The 14,729-nt window shown below is 37.4% G+C and overlaps 2 protein-coding genes across 2 annotated transcripts; one reads left to right on the forward strand and one right to left on the reverse strand.

The window, feature by feature from the left end:
* Positions 1 to 2,296: 2,296 nt before the first annotated feature.
* Positions 2,297 to 7,198, reverse strand: eloal (elongin A, like; the record flags this gene model as incomplete). The annotated part of the gene is made up of 11 exons (XM_079248774.1): positions 2,297 to 2,358; positions 2,506 to 2,612; positions 3,108 to 3,222; positions 3,483 to 3,663; positions 4,491 to 4,588; positions 4,678 to 4,845; positions 4,919 to 5,012; positions 5,094 to 5,994; positions 6,088 to 6,200; positions 6,287 to 6,343; positions 7,118 to 7,198. The coding sequence occupies 11 exons, from the start codon at positions 7,196 to 7,198 to the stop codon at positions 2,297 to 2,299; spliced, it is 1,977 nt and encodes a 658-aa protein (XP_079104900.1).
* A 555-nt stretch (positions 7,199 to 7,753) lies between these two features.
* klhl31 (kelch-like family member 31) lies at positions 7,754 to 11,009 on the forward strand. Its single transcript, XM_079249139.1, has 3 exons — positions 7,754 to 7,868; positions 8,605 to 9,804; positions 9,890 to 11,009. Exons 2-3 carry the CDS (start codon positions 8,636 to 8,638, stop codon positions 10,620 to 10,622), a joined length of 1,902 nt encoding a protein of 633 aa, XP_079105265.1. The 5' UTR covers positions 7,754 to 7,868; positions 8,605 to 8,635; the 3' UTR covers positions 10,623 to 11,009.
* The last annotated feature ends 3,720 nt before the right edge of the window (positions 11,010 to 14,729 follow it).

Raw genomic sequence — 14,729 nt, forward strand, 5'->3', positions numbered from 1 at the left:
ATCCACGGAGCGGAAATACACAGAATACAAACATGTTAATTATGCGTTATTAATTACCTGAATGCCTCCACCTATACTGCCAGTACACAGAAATTGAACAAGTTCTGTTATGTACTGTTTTTAGGTATAAGCACTATGGAATAGCCTACTTATGGAAAATTTAAGGCATCTCTAATTTAATTAGTTTAGCGCGTCAAAATTTTAACGCAATTTTAGTAACTATGCAGTGCAACTTTATTTATAGAGCATTTCAAACACAACAAAGTTGACCAAAGTGCCATAATGTGCAGAGTTTAAACTAAGTTTAATTATAGTAAACAGAACACGAGGTGATTTTGTTAATAGTTTTACTCTTTAGCTGATTAAAGTGAATTAAAATAAGATTTTAAATGCATCACTGGTATCTAGTTTCTACACAGAGCCCACCAAAATTATGTGACATGTGCAGTGAAATTCCTATATTGGTAGGTATACTTTTGTATTTAAAAAAAAAAAACATAATGGTAAACATTTTCTTCTTATGAGGAGGCTTTATAGAGTATTTAAAGCACTTAACTTTAATTAAAACATGTCCCAAAAAGTTAACATGTGTATGGTCCTTTTTTTTCTGGTATTGGTGTTTCTTGGCTATAAATATTATGCAGCTGAAGAGCCTGTATAAATCATTCCACATCTGCAAGGAAAATGCATTTGTAGGATGAACAGCAGATTTAAGTTTGAGGTAATGACAAAAACTTTCCAAATCTTCGCCAATGCCAGACCGCTTATTCTGCCGCTGAATGTCATTCACCATCAGGCTGTCTGCACTGCTGATAAGCAATATGTGCTGGAGATATACAGGAAAATAATGTTGCACCAAAAAGGCTTTTTAACAATAATAAATTTATTACTAAGAACTTAAGTATTGTTGCAACAAAGAAGTTTTGATCACATGTAATTAGCCTTACCTTTTGTTTCAAGTTATATTTTTATACTGTTATAAAATTTAATGTCCAAAGGTGACAAAATCTGCATTCAGTAAGGTGTGACCTCCTTGTGAAACTATAATGCAGCTTAATGTTTCCAGCAAGTGTTGACCAACTTCACCTGTGCAATGAACTACAACAACTGGTCCACCCCCGCTCTCTTTATCTGTCCATAACAAATAAACTGATCAGTAAATTGAATGGAAATCTTTTTAGATAACCCTTAAGCTTTCTGTACACAAAACAATGTCACCTTGATTCCAGCTGATGAAAGTCCATCTCCCCTTTCTATCCTTTAAAGCTTCATAGTGGGATACCTTCAGGTAAAGGTCAGGGTCAGCTACAATGAATGCCGAGGCATTACGGTGGAAGGACCTCTTTAACAATCAGGTCAGGTTAACATTGTCTCCAAGGTTAGTTTGGCTTAGCTTTATCAGAGAATTAGCAAGTAATAAGATAGTCTGTGTGAGGTGAGCAAAGTGCAAAGTGTTTAATACCCATTATGTGATTCAGTGGATCAAAAGGTAAACGTCTTTGTGGCTCTACATATATAAGCCAAACAACCTGTTAATCCACACTGTCACCAGGATTTTTATAACTGAGAAAAATAAATACTTTTTTTTCCAACACCAAAAGGGTTTAAAAATCTACTTTAATTTCACTTGCTCTATATATTAGAAAAGTGAGAGATGATCAGCATACTAAACAAGAGGATGGATAAGTGAAGGAGTCTTGACTGGCTCATACAAGTGCCTCCAACTTTAACAACATAATCATTCAAGCTTATACAGAGGACTAAAATGTATGGGAGGGATTCCTTATGAAAAATCCCATAATGGAAATCTGTGTTCATAAAAGACAACAAAGGTCATTATGTGAAACAAGCTGCTGGGATGCTTTCCATGCTGGAGTGAAAGTACTGCTTATAATTCACAGAAATTATACAGAATATTGACTGAGTCTTAATGCAGTTTTCAATTTGATGTTGCACTGAAAGAGTTCAGAGAAACATCAGTATTTACTGTTTATGTTGTCTATTGTGTAATTAACAAAACATCCTCTAGAGGGAGCCACATCCCATTGAATAACCTGACTATTTTAACTTCAACAGGCTGTAAACAAGACCATGTCAATTTGCTGACTTTATTGCCCATTTCATAGTGAAGACAACAGAGAAAAAGAAAACATGGCAGTTGCCTTAAGGTCAAAACATTTATCCAAACAACAGAGACTAATAAATTAACAAAGGCCTACAGCTGTTGAAAGTTAATGAATAATAAAGTACATATTTTGTACATTCACGCACCGTAAATAGGAACATATTCTAACATTTATCTGCGTCCCAGCTGTTTCCTGAATGCCTTTAAAGACTTTGCCATCATTGGAGCAACTCCTGTTAGAGCAAGAAAAAACATTCACACATTTGTCAACAAGAACTTGGTAAATAAATTATCTGGATTTGAAACTATTCCTCCCCATTTGGCTATATAAAACAAAAAAGAACAGTTCTGGGGAAGATAAAATAAACCATATAGCTCACGTGTTTTTTTGCGCGAATCAGGAGCATAGCTTCCCCCAGAGCTGGTGCTGCTGGACTTGTTGGGTTCATTATAACTGGACCTCATCTGGTTGTCCTGAACCTTGCTACTGAAACAAGCAAAAAAAAAACAAAAAAAAAAAAACACCCCAACAGCAAATTGGTCAGTAGGATAGGGGGGTAGGAAAAGTACACATAATTAAGAAAATAAATATATGACACATTACAACAGTTAACAGTTATACAAAAGTCAACGTCAAACTAGAACTAGTTTATCCAGGACATTGCTCCAATTCCTGTTTGTCAGATCTTACCCTAAAAGCATTTCCCCGCTGTTATTGCGAGTCTCCAACAGGTGATGACCCTGCTGAGCGCCAATTGTTTCATGATTACTTTGCAGTTATGCTTTTATGTGGAGGAATCAGGTGTTCGTGTTTTGCAGAAAATAAACAAACGCGTGTAAACACCCAAAGCATCTCATATACCGGAGTCATCAGTCATTTTGAAGTTGAACAGAAATGGTACATACACTAAAAAAATAAACTTTTGGGGAAACAAAATAAGCTATTTTGAAATCTCGCTACCTTTAGGAAGCTGACGCCCACCTGCATTTAAGCTGATGAGGCTGCTGAACAGCAGTTCCGTGAATTTCCTGCTGAATTCGCACGTCTCTTGGTGGCTTGGCAACGGTGTGAATAAATGCCATCTTCACCTGCCGCCCTAAAACGAGGACAAAAAGTATCAGCATGAAACATGATTCTTAAAATATACTATATACATTCAGCTTATTGATCTTATTGCAACCAGTTCCACTTTAACAGTACAAAATGCCTGAATGAGGCAAATCTGACATAGCTGAGTCTGTGGTGACTGGATCTGTAAATATTTATTTTACAAGAACGCTGTATAAATGTGAAACCAAATGCATTGTTAACACAGTCTGCTCTTTTTAAGCAGATTGCTTCATGTTTAGCACCCACCCTTCGGCTTCTTAGACTGTGCTGAGACAATGGTTTTTGTCAACCTTTTGAGCTTCTTTTCTCTTTCTTCAGATAGCCTGACATACATCTCTTTCCATGATTCATACTCTTGAAGTTTGAAGCCTTTGAAATCTCTCTGGCAGTGTTTTCCCCACAAGTGGTCAGTGACTCCTATGTAGATCTGTAAAAGAAAAAAAAAAAACCTAAACTGTGCAGTCAAAATCCTTCAAACATTAACAAAATTTTGCCATTCATGACCCTGATCTGCTGAGTTTAGGTAAACTTAACCTACAACCATTTCAGATTAGCTGACACTCCGAGGTGGGTGTAAGTAAACCTGCTCATTAACAACCACCGTCAGATGTGGCTCATATTGGCACATAATGCATGGCAAAGGAATAAGCCAGTTGGGTTCTTCAGCTAACCAGTGTGTTCAAAGGATTACTAATCAAAGAGAGGTGAAATATATGGTAGTTAAAGTATCTTGGAAAGAGCTGCTCTTCCTGGGCTTATATGTAAAAAAACACTAAGTATGTGTCTGATACTTCTCAGTATTCCAGGGTCCTGAATGGACCTTAAAAGATTAACAAAAAAAAAAGGGATATGAACCAGTCTAAACTGGTTGTTTTGATTTGAGTTGCTGTGGCACTCAGTGGTCATGTTGTATATTATCCCTTTATAGGGGGAAGGTAAGCTTTATCAGGTATGATGCAATGATGATGCAATCCACATCCATAATGTTTGGTCGTTTTTGTCCAGATTTAAATTAAGAAATTATCATTAAAAACTAAAACATGTTCAGATTTCAAGTAACATTCAAGTGCTGCTGTTTGCAGATCAGGTCCAACATTCACCAAGTGTTCATAGTTTGTAAATGATTCCAGGAAGTTAGAAAATGTGTGCTCCACCCACAGTGGGAGTTAGGAACTGAAACCGGTGGGAGATACCAAATGAAGTGACCACAAGGCCTTCATCGGTGCAAAGAGTATGAAGAAATCACATTCTTACTGGGTTGCATTCCTCAATGCGTAGCAGCTGTTCCGGTGTGCATCTCTCCAGCACTGGCTCCAGAAGTTCAAATGGGACTCCACCAGTTTCATAGAGTACTGAGAAGAGATCCCTACACCTCAAAACACAACCCAAGAATCTGACAGATCCCAGAATCTTGCAAGCTCTCTTACAGGATTCTACTCACAGTTAATGTTGTTCTGCAGTGTGCGGATACACTGTTGATACAAGCTCATCATGGTTGGTAGGAAAAGAGTTTTGGCTCCAGAGTACACCTGCATCTTCTTGTTCAGTCGCTGACCGGTGAAGACTGCAGACTCTTCTGAGGCATCACAGAGATCTGGCTCCTTTTCAACTTTAAATTGGAGGACATGTCAAATAGCACAGCAAGAAAAGAGAACGCGGTGGTATTCATGAACGGAGATTACCTTTTCTCTCATAATAGTAATCAACACTTGATGTCTTTTCTAGTTCAGGCAAAGCAGCAGGTAAAGGAACATCCATCAGATGCATCAAAGACTCCTAAGGATTCCACAGTATTAGACATTCGTTACCAAATAAAAACCATAAATTGCAAAAACAAAGCTTTTCTGACAGTTATACCTGTTCTGGGGCGGCACCAGGTAAATCCACAGGTTTCATGCATACATCTTTTGGTTGCACTTTTGCTGCAATCTTGATTTTTTTAGAAGATTTCTTGACTCCAGTTTGCTCTTTTCTCTTCAAAGTTTTCACATCATAGTTCAAGCAAGATTCAAAAGACATGGAGGGCTCTTCTTTCTCACAGTTACTCGACTTGTCTTTGTGATTTGTTTTTGCCTTTTTGTGAGGCGAATGTTCTTTATTTTCATAGTCTGGTTTGGATTTCTGAGCATATTGTTTCTTTTCCTTTTTTTTCTTTTTTCTATTTTGGGCTTCTGAGCTCCTCAGCGCTCGTGAAGATCCATCATCCTTGGCTGCTTTTAACATTTTTGAGTGTTTATTGCTGGATGAAAGAGACTCCTTGCCTTCCATTGGCCAGTCTTTTGATGGCTTCGATTTTGCGTTTGACTCTCTTTCGGACCCAAATCTTCCCCTCTCAGAGGTATCTTTCAACTTCTCTCTTGAGTCAGATCTAGATTTTTTATGAGCGCCCTCCAAATTTGTGTTTTCAAGCAAAGAATCCCTGTTTTTCTTCTTCAGTCCAGAGGACTTTTCCCTTTTCTCCTCCTGGATGTCATATTTGTCGTTTTGAAAGATTTTATGGTTTTCTTGTTGACTTTTTTCAGATTTTTTACTTTCCTTAACATTTTGTTGTCCCTCCCGACAGTTTCCTTTCTGCAAGTCAGCTTTCTGACCACGCGTTTTGAAGGGGGTCTCATCTGAAGAGTCTCCATTCTTTCGATGGTAAGTGAAGAAGTTATCCTTGACATCATCAGGTGGAAAACATCCATTGTCTGAACAGGTTTGTTCATCTCCGTTTTTAACAGAAACGCTTTCTGACAAACCACCACCTTCTCCACAGCTGCCTCAAGTGATGATTCAAGATGAAGATTTCACATAAATGCACATAAAAATTAGGGGGAAAAAAACATTTTTATAGCTAAATACACTTCACCTTATGGTTTCCTTTGGCACCAGTTTTTTCCATCCTTTTACCAGTGACTTGGCAAGTTCTCCAGCCTGTTTGTGTCTCCGCAAACAATTAACCGTTTTGCCAATTCCAGTTTCCTAATGTGCATTCAAACTCTCAGTAAGTGCACTCAGTTAATTATGAAGGAATGTAATCACAGAAAATTTGCTTTTCACACACTCACAGCGAGAATGTCTAATGTGATATCCAGATCTTTCAGTTTCTGCAAGATTTTCAGAACCTGCAAAGAGAAAACAACACAAACAGCACTGTTTATACCACCAAGTCATTGTGCACTTCATGACTTTGATTAAAAGTCAGTCAGTGTGCTTAAACGTGATTTAGATGCATGCTTGTGACTAAAACTTAAAAAACAGGAATGTGTGCTACATTGAAGAAAAACTGACACGCCAAATACGGCAGCTCTGGTTTTGGATCGCCACAGTTGCTGACGGAGTATTTAAAGCAGAAGCTATGTATGGGACCTTCCACACCCACTGGATGTTCCTCCTTTTACTGTGTACTATTAATGGGAAATGCTACTGCTGGCTGCTGAACTGAGTAGTATGTCTTTACAACTGATTCAGGAGCTTATAAGAGGAGGAGGGGTGGGGTGGGGGGCGCTAAAATCCGTTGATTTAAAAGTGATACAAAACATTAAGTTCAAATTTGAGTAAAAGAGTGCTTCAACTTTCAATGATGATGGACAGCAGCCACAAGCTGAGCAACTGGGGGAGCTGCCAAATTTAGCAGCCGCAATTTTAACAGCTTGGCCCTCCCAGCAAAGTGTTTTCAAGGCTGATCATAATCAGAGCTCTCTGAGAAGATGTAGCCAACACGAGTAACTTAGCTTTCAGAATTGGACAAAGAGGACACTCTTCAGTGTTGTGGCGTCAGCAGGTGACGCAACATTTACATTTCACTTAAACAGGACTTAAACAGTTCTGAATGTGCACAACTGAGTCAAAGTGGAGATCCAGTGGAAACTTCAGCTTGTTGAATAAATGGTATCTACCGTAGCAGGTTCTGCTGTGTCTGCCAGCTGAAGTTTGAAGCGCATGATTTTCTTCACCACCACGTCAGAGCTGCTGGCCATCACGGTGACTCACGTGCAACCGCCTGCGCACACCGGGCAGCGCGCGCCCGTTGATGACACTATTTTTAATGGGCGGGACCGATGGCCTCAGAAAACGTATCCGTCTTTATAATGGCAAATCATTCAGCCTGAAAAGTGGGATATGAAGTATAAGCTATAACTTTGCTGCTACAGCAAACTGAATGGACACAACAAGCTGATAAAACTGTTTCAACACAACCACGTTAGATGTAAAACCATTCAAACGAGAAATAAAACAGTTATGCTGACATGATGCACACAATGTGACCAAAAATGATTGTAGAACCAACTCAAATATGATCCAAATTCTTTTTTTTTAAAAATAAATAAATGTATGTATAAGCAAATAAAATCTTGTTTTTGTCCAAATAACAGAAATCCTGATAAAAATAAAATAGCCTTTTATCAGTGATGATAGTGAAGTCTCCCCTATCAACTGATTGGAGACTATTGTAGGACATTATGAGTTGGGGGATATTCCTGCTCCCCACATGCATTGCACAATAGGCTACTTGATAGGCACTCACTCCTCTAGAGGAGGAGTTATGTGCATGTCTCCTTCTGCAGGGCTGACGGTCAGTCTCTCTCTCCTGCTCCAGTAACTGGAGGTGCAAGTTCCTTCTTCACCAGCCTCAACTTCATTTCTGAGGTAAGTGGAGCTTTCCAGTACTTGAATAATTGGCATATTTTAAATGAAAATACTGCTTAGGACAGAAAATACATCTAAAGTTTGTGTTGTTCAACTTTAATAAGTTTTATTTGATAAATAAATTGTATAAAACTGCTAAATTGGGGGTAAATTTGCTGAAAAAAATGCTGAATTGTAAGACATAAATAAGAATGTTTTAAGCTTCAAAACTGCTGGGTTTATTTTTTTATTTGAGAGGGAAATTTTGGGTTTTTTTTAATTTACATTGAACATTTTTGTCTTGACGTGTTTTTTTTTTTTTCCTTTGGCTGCAGGCTTCATGTAAAACTGGAACAATTCATTAGAAAAAGGAGACAAATGTTTTTTTTATTTTGAACTAAAGTAGTGAGAGGACACGAGGCCTGACGCTCATGTCTGAAAGTCTATAAAAGGAACGTCATGGGAGAGCTGTCCAGTGTTGCTATTCCTGGACAAGCTGCTGATAAAACATGACAGATGCAAAGAGGGGTCATGTTTGTGCAGTCACACTCTAGCATCACCTGGTCGCACACATGTTTTCAAAGTTGTCAGCGACCATTTTATTGAAATAAATCTACAACATCTACGAACAAAATAGAGGCAAATAAAAAAAAAAAAAAAATAGTAATAATAATCAATTTGAAGTCTTCTGTTTGCCATGTTGACACTTTTTTTTTGGCTAACTGTGAAATGCATGCGTGTGTATGTATATTTTCAGAAGGTCTGGGCTGTGTACCGCTGCTACAGCCATGGCACCCAAAAAGAACAAAGCGACCAAAAAGAATAAGGGAGACATTACTGATATAATGGTTGAGAGCAGCCCCATTAACAAGATCAACGGGTTAAACACTTTGATAGAAGGAGGAAACGGCTTCAGCTGCATCTCCACTGAAGTTACTGATTCTGTGTACGCCCCAAACCTCCTAGAGGGTTTGAGCACCATGAGACAAGACAGTTTCCTCTGTGATCTCACAGTCGCCACCAATTCAAAGTCATTCGACGTCCACAAAGTTGTCATGGCCTCCTGCAGCGAGTACATAAGAAACATCCTGAAGAAGGACTCAACCCTCCATAAGATCGACCTGAATGACCTCTCCCCAGTTGGCCTCGCCACTGCAATCACATACGCCTACTCAGGCAAACTCACCCTGTCGCTCTACAGCATCGGCAGCACTATTGCTGCAGCCATGCTGCTGCAGATCAACACTTTAGTGAAAATGTGCAGTGATTTCCTCATGCAGGAGCTGAGCGTGGAGAACTGCATGTATGTGGCCAATATCGCCGATGCCTACGACCTTAAAGAAACCAAGGAAGCAGCTCAGAAGTTCATGAGGGAGAACTTCATTGAGTTTTCTGAGATGGAGCAGTTCTTGAAGCTTACATATGAGCAGATCAGTGAATTTCTCTCGGACGATTCCTTGCAGCTCCCCTCTGAGGTGACAGCCTTCCAGATCGCCATGAAATGGTTGGACTTTGATGAAAAGAGGTTAAAGTATGCGGCAGATCTCCTGACCCACATCCGCTTTGGCACTATCTCTGCCCAAGACCTGGTGAATCATGTCCAGAGTGCGCCTCGAATGATGCAGGACCCTGAATGCCACCGTCTCCTTGTTGATGCCATGAATTACCATCTGCTGCCATATCAACAGAACATCCTGCAATCACGCAGAACAAAGGTACGAGGTGGCCTCAAGGTGATTCTTACAGTTGGTGGACGTCCCGCCTTGACAGAGAAATCTCTCAGCAAAGATGTTCTCTACAGAGATTCAGATAACGTGTGGAATAAGTTGACAGAAATGCCAGCAAAGAGCTTTAATCAGTGTGTAGCAGTCCTGGATGGCTTCCTGTATGTGGCAGGTGGTGAGGACCAGAACGATGCGAGGAATCAGGCCAAACATGCTGTCAGCAACTTCTGCAGGTAACAACTAATTCATTCAAATCCAGCAAATGTCACATTAATTGCTTTCCAAATGAAAACTGTAAATCCTTTTTGCATTCTTTAGGTATGACCCCCGTTTCAACACTTGGATTCACTTGAATAACATGATTCAAAGGCGCACCCACTTCAGCCTCAACATCTTCAATGGCCTCTTGTTTGCCATCGGAGGGCGAAACGCTGATGGTGTTCAGGCCTCTATGGAGTGCTACGTGCCCTCCTCCAACCAGTGGCAGATGAAAGCTCCCATGGAAGTGCCTCGCTGCTGTCACGCCAGCACTGTCATCGATGGCAAGATTCTTGTATCTGGAGGTTACATCAACAACGCTTACTCCAGGGCTGTGTGCTCTTATGACCCCTCTACTGATACCTGGCAGGATAAGACCAGTCTGAGCACACCCAGAGGCTGGCACTGCGCCACCACCATCGGAGACCGAGCCTATGTCATCGGCGGAAGTCAGCTTGGAGGGCGTGGCGAGAGGGTGGACGTCCTCGTTGTAGAATCCTATAACCCTCATAACGGGCAGTGGAGCTACTGCGCGCCTCTTCACACAGGGGTGAGCACAGCCGGTGTTTCCATTTTGAACAACAAGATATATCTCCTCGGAGGCTGGAACGAAGGCGAGAAGAAGTACAAGAAATGCATTCAAGTTTACAACCCTGACCTCAACGAATGGACTGAGGATGATGAGTTGCCAGAGGCCACAGTTGGCATTTCATGCTGTGTTGTCACCATACCCACACGGAAAACACGGGAGTCCAGAGCCAGTTCAGTTTCATCAGCACCAGTCAGTATATAAGAACTTAGATGATAACAATGAAGTAGTTTACATGTCTTTAAATCTCCAGTTTGTCTGTTGAATTAGTTTTGTTTTTGCACACTCCTATAAAACAGACAACTACTATCTTAAGAAAATATTTTAAAAAATTAATTATTAAATTAACCCATAAGAACCCAGCGTGACATATATGATACATACGGTTTCTGAGACATTTCGCATCACTTTATGGTGCAAATTTACTCAAAATCTGTGGAACACAATCAGATTTTTGTCCTTTGCCCCTTAATGGACAACAGAAATCAGAAGATTATACTATAAAAATTTTGACACATCACCTGGTGGTAAATAGTGTATATATATATATATATATATATATATATATATATATATATATATATATATATATATATATATATATATATATATATATGTAGTATATATATATATATATGTATATATAGATATAGATATGTATATATATATATATATATAGATATAGATATATATATAGATATAGATATATATAGATATAGATATATATCTATATATATATATATATATATATATATATATATATATATATATATATATATATATATATATATATATATATGTATATATATATATATATATATATATGTATTGTAAAAGGGACAAATAATGAAATCATATTTAAAAAACTGGACATATCTGACCATTTTTTCATGGATTGGGTCTTTATGGGTTAATTTAAATTAGACACATAATTTAAACAATTAAAGCTGATTGATTTGTACATTTGGTATCATTGATACTTGATTATAGTAATAAGAGAGACAGGCAAACAATAGTAAATAACTCATTTGATCATGTTTAGACAAATTTCCTTCTGGGGCCAATTAAGCTGGACTGTGTTCATTCGTCTTTGTGCCAACATTCATATACAACATTTCATATACATTTCATATACATATATATATATATATATATATATATATATACATATAAATATAAATATATATAAATGAAACATCCACAAATATAAAACTGTCAACATCATCACATTTAAGATTATTTTAGCTACTATACTTGAACAAGATGAAGTTGGAGTTAGAGTGAGTGCTGGTGGTACCTACCAGGAGTAGGAGCATGTGATTAGTGTTTCCACACATCACACTATAATTGCAGTTTCTCCCCATATATCTTATGTACATCATTCAGTTGTCTTCTGTTTATGTTGCGCAACGGCCATAAACATCATGTGTGTAATTCAAACACATTTTGTTGGAGAAATGAGGGAATGATGAAGGTTAAACGGTATTAAATGAGGGACTAACATACCATTTTGTAAAAAAGAAAATACAAGACAGGAGTGATTTTCAGAGTAAGAGTTTTTCCCGAAGTCACAATTTCCCTGACTGCTCATGTCTTTTCATTGTATGTTTGTTTTTAAATTAAAGCAATGAGGTGTAAGCTACTCTGAGCTTTGTCATTTATTCATGTCCATCACTGATAACTTCTTAGAACAATCAGGTTTTATCGAAGTAGAAGGTTAGAAATATAGCATGCAAGAAGAGGCTTTATGAAATGTTGTTAAAGGCACTTTAAGATACATAATTTTTTCATGTTTCTCACTATTAAACATCTCAACTTGGTTATTTATATACAATGATAAAGGGTTTTTTTTCACTACTGGCATTTTAATACGTTTACATTTTGAATATGGATATTAAGTAAGATCTCAATTAAAGTTTACAAATTTTCATAAAGTTGTTTATTGTATTAGAAAATGACTTTCCTTTTTTCCCTTTCATTAATCTAACAGAGACTGGATGGTGTTGAGGGGGTTAACAACACCACTGTTTTACACCAAAAAGGTACTAGGGGTGTAACAATACATCGATCAAAATCAGTATATTAATCATGTCAACAATGAGCCAATGGCATGATTCCAAAATCTAAAAAAAAACATAATTAATTTAAATGTTTGAGCACAATAATAAATGTTAAATGATCTTCTAGTTGCTTTTGTGATTTTTATATGGATAGAAAAGAATGTGTTTATTTACCTGTAAAATCATTTCATATCAGTTGATGATTCTAAATCAAATTGATTTGAAGTCAGATCGGGACTGAATTTGAGATATCAGCAAGCATCAAATCTCTATCCATATAATCCATACAATATCATATTTTTTATATTTTTTATTTATTTAATTATTTGCACAATATAAAACCATAAATCTAAGAAAAAAGAAAAAGACAACAAGAAAACCGATGGTGGTGGTGAGATAAAAACACCTTATAGGGTTATGAGATATCTCACCTTAACATTTAAAAAAAAAAAAAAAAAAAAAAAATATATATATATATATATATATATATATATATAGAGAGAGAGAGAGAGAGAGAGAGAGAGAGAGAGAGAGATATGTATATAATACAAAACATTACACATGTAATAGAAAAACAGAAAATGGAATCAGGTATGCAATAATATCAAAACATACAATAAACTATAAAGATAAAAATACCATAATGAATTATCATATTGTGATCAAACTGGTGGCTTGGACTCCTAGAAGGTATAGGTTGAACCTTACTTTGCACCTCTGGGTGTTTGTATGTTCTACTCCATGGATGCTTCCTAGAACTTCTGTACTGGTCCTGCAATAAACTAGCGACTTATTCAGGGAGTACACTGTCTCTATAGTTGCTGGGATGGGCTCCAACCCAACTCCAACTCCAGCATGGACTGGGTAAAGGTAATGGGTGGATAGACTAAAAGAGAATGTCTTATAGAAGAAAAATAGCCGAACACATATAAAAATGTGACTGATGTGGCTCACCTTATTTTCATATATGTGCTCTACAAAAGACCATTTTTTTTTCTTTATCTGTTGTTTTTTTTTATTAAAAATATATATCAATGTCATATATAGCTCAAGATCTAAAACAGCAACCTGATATATTTTTAACAGACTTGGATGGTGTTTACAGCAGTGTTTGTAGCTCAGGTGGAGCAAATGTAAGGCTATATTTCTGTATTTCATGTGATTCATTAGGTGTGCACTACATTAGCTGTTGTGAACATAACAATCTTCATTTGACTCTTGCTAAATAGGTAATCCTGTAACAACTTCAGCAATAATTAAAACAGCTTCTAATTTGTTAACGATTCCAGAGAGAGCTACAGGCCACTCAGCCATACTGCAGTGACAACATGAAAACAGAGCCTGTGGCATTAAACAGAAAGCACATAAATGCACAACAACATCACATGCACAATATGTACAATACATCATTTCTTTGGGGATCAGATGTCTTTTTTTCAGCCCTAGTCCATTAGCCGCAAAGAGTGACAAATCACCTATTCATTACAAGGTTCATTAGAGTGCATCTTTTGGCAGTGGGCAAAGCTCACACAATTGTATATCATATGACTCCTTTAATTCCCTGTAACAGAGTGGAAACCAACACCCTTTTTATTACCTATGTAATTTTAGGAAATCTATAAAACTTTAGATCTTTTTTTATTATATGGGAGGTGTGATCAGATTTTTCTTTTTACATGCTTGGTCTTGAATGAACTGCAAAATAATTTTCTCTCTCACTTAGCATTTTGCCTTTGAATGCCTTTCAAAACTACCCTTAGAGGAAGCGTTGTGCTGTTTAAAATAATCTTTGAAAGGTGATAGAACTTGATGTGGATACAGGTGTGGCCTGTGTGCCATATGCCTCACTTCATTTACCATCTCCCTTATGTTGCTTTTAAATTTTATTTAAAAGCAAATTTTATTTTATTTTATTTTATTTATCACATTGTGCACCATGTAAAAATGCTTTTGTTGCAATCTGACTCCATGGAAGACATGATGTATCCCAATGAGGGATTGCTAAGGAAAGGTGCATTGCAATTCTTATCCTTATCTTTAAAACTTGGTGTTATGGACTTGTTGGCACAATGGCACCTATTATGTGCATTTCTGGAGCCGTTACGACCCAGCATTGCCCAGAGGCTGAGAAAACACACATTCCAGCTTTTTCATTCGGGGTGCTGCATGACACTGCAGCCAAGTTTTGCTTTATGTATTTCATTTGTAGAGCACATTTAAATAAAAGAAAAAAAAAATCTGTTGACCAAAG

The sequence above is a fragment of the Telmatherina bonti genome, assembly GCF_933228915.1.
Source record: "Telmatherina bonti genome assembly, chromosome: 11".
Classification (NCBI taxonomy): Eukaryota; Metazoa; Chordata; class Actinopteri; order Atheriniformes; family Telmatherinidae; genus Telmatherina; species Telmatherina bonti.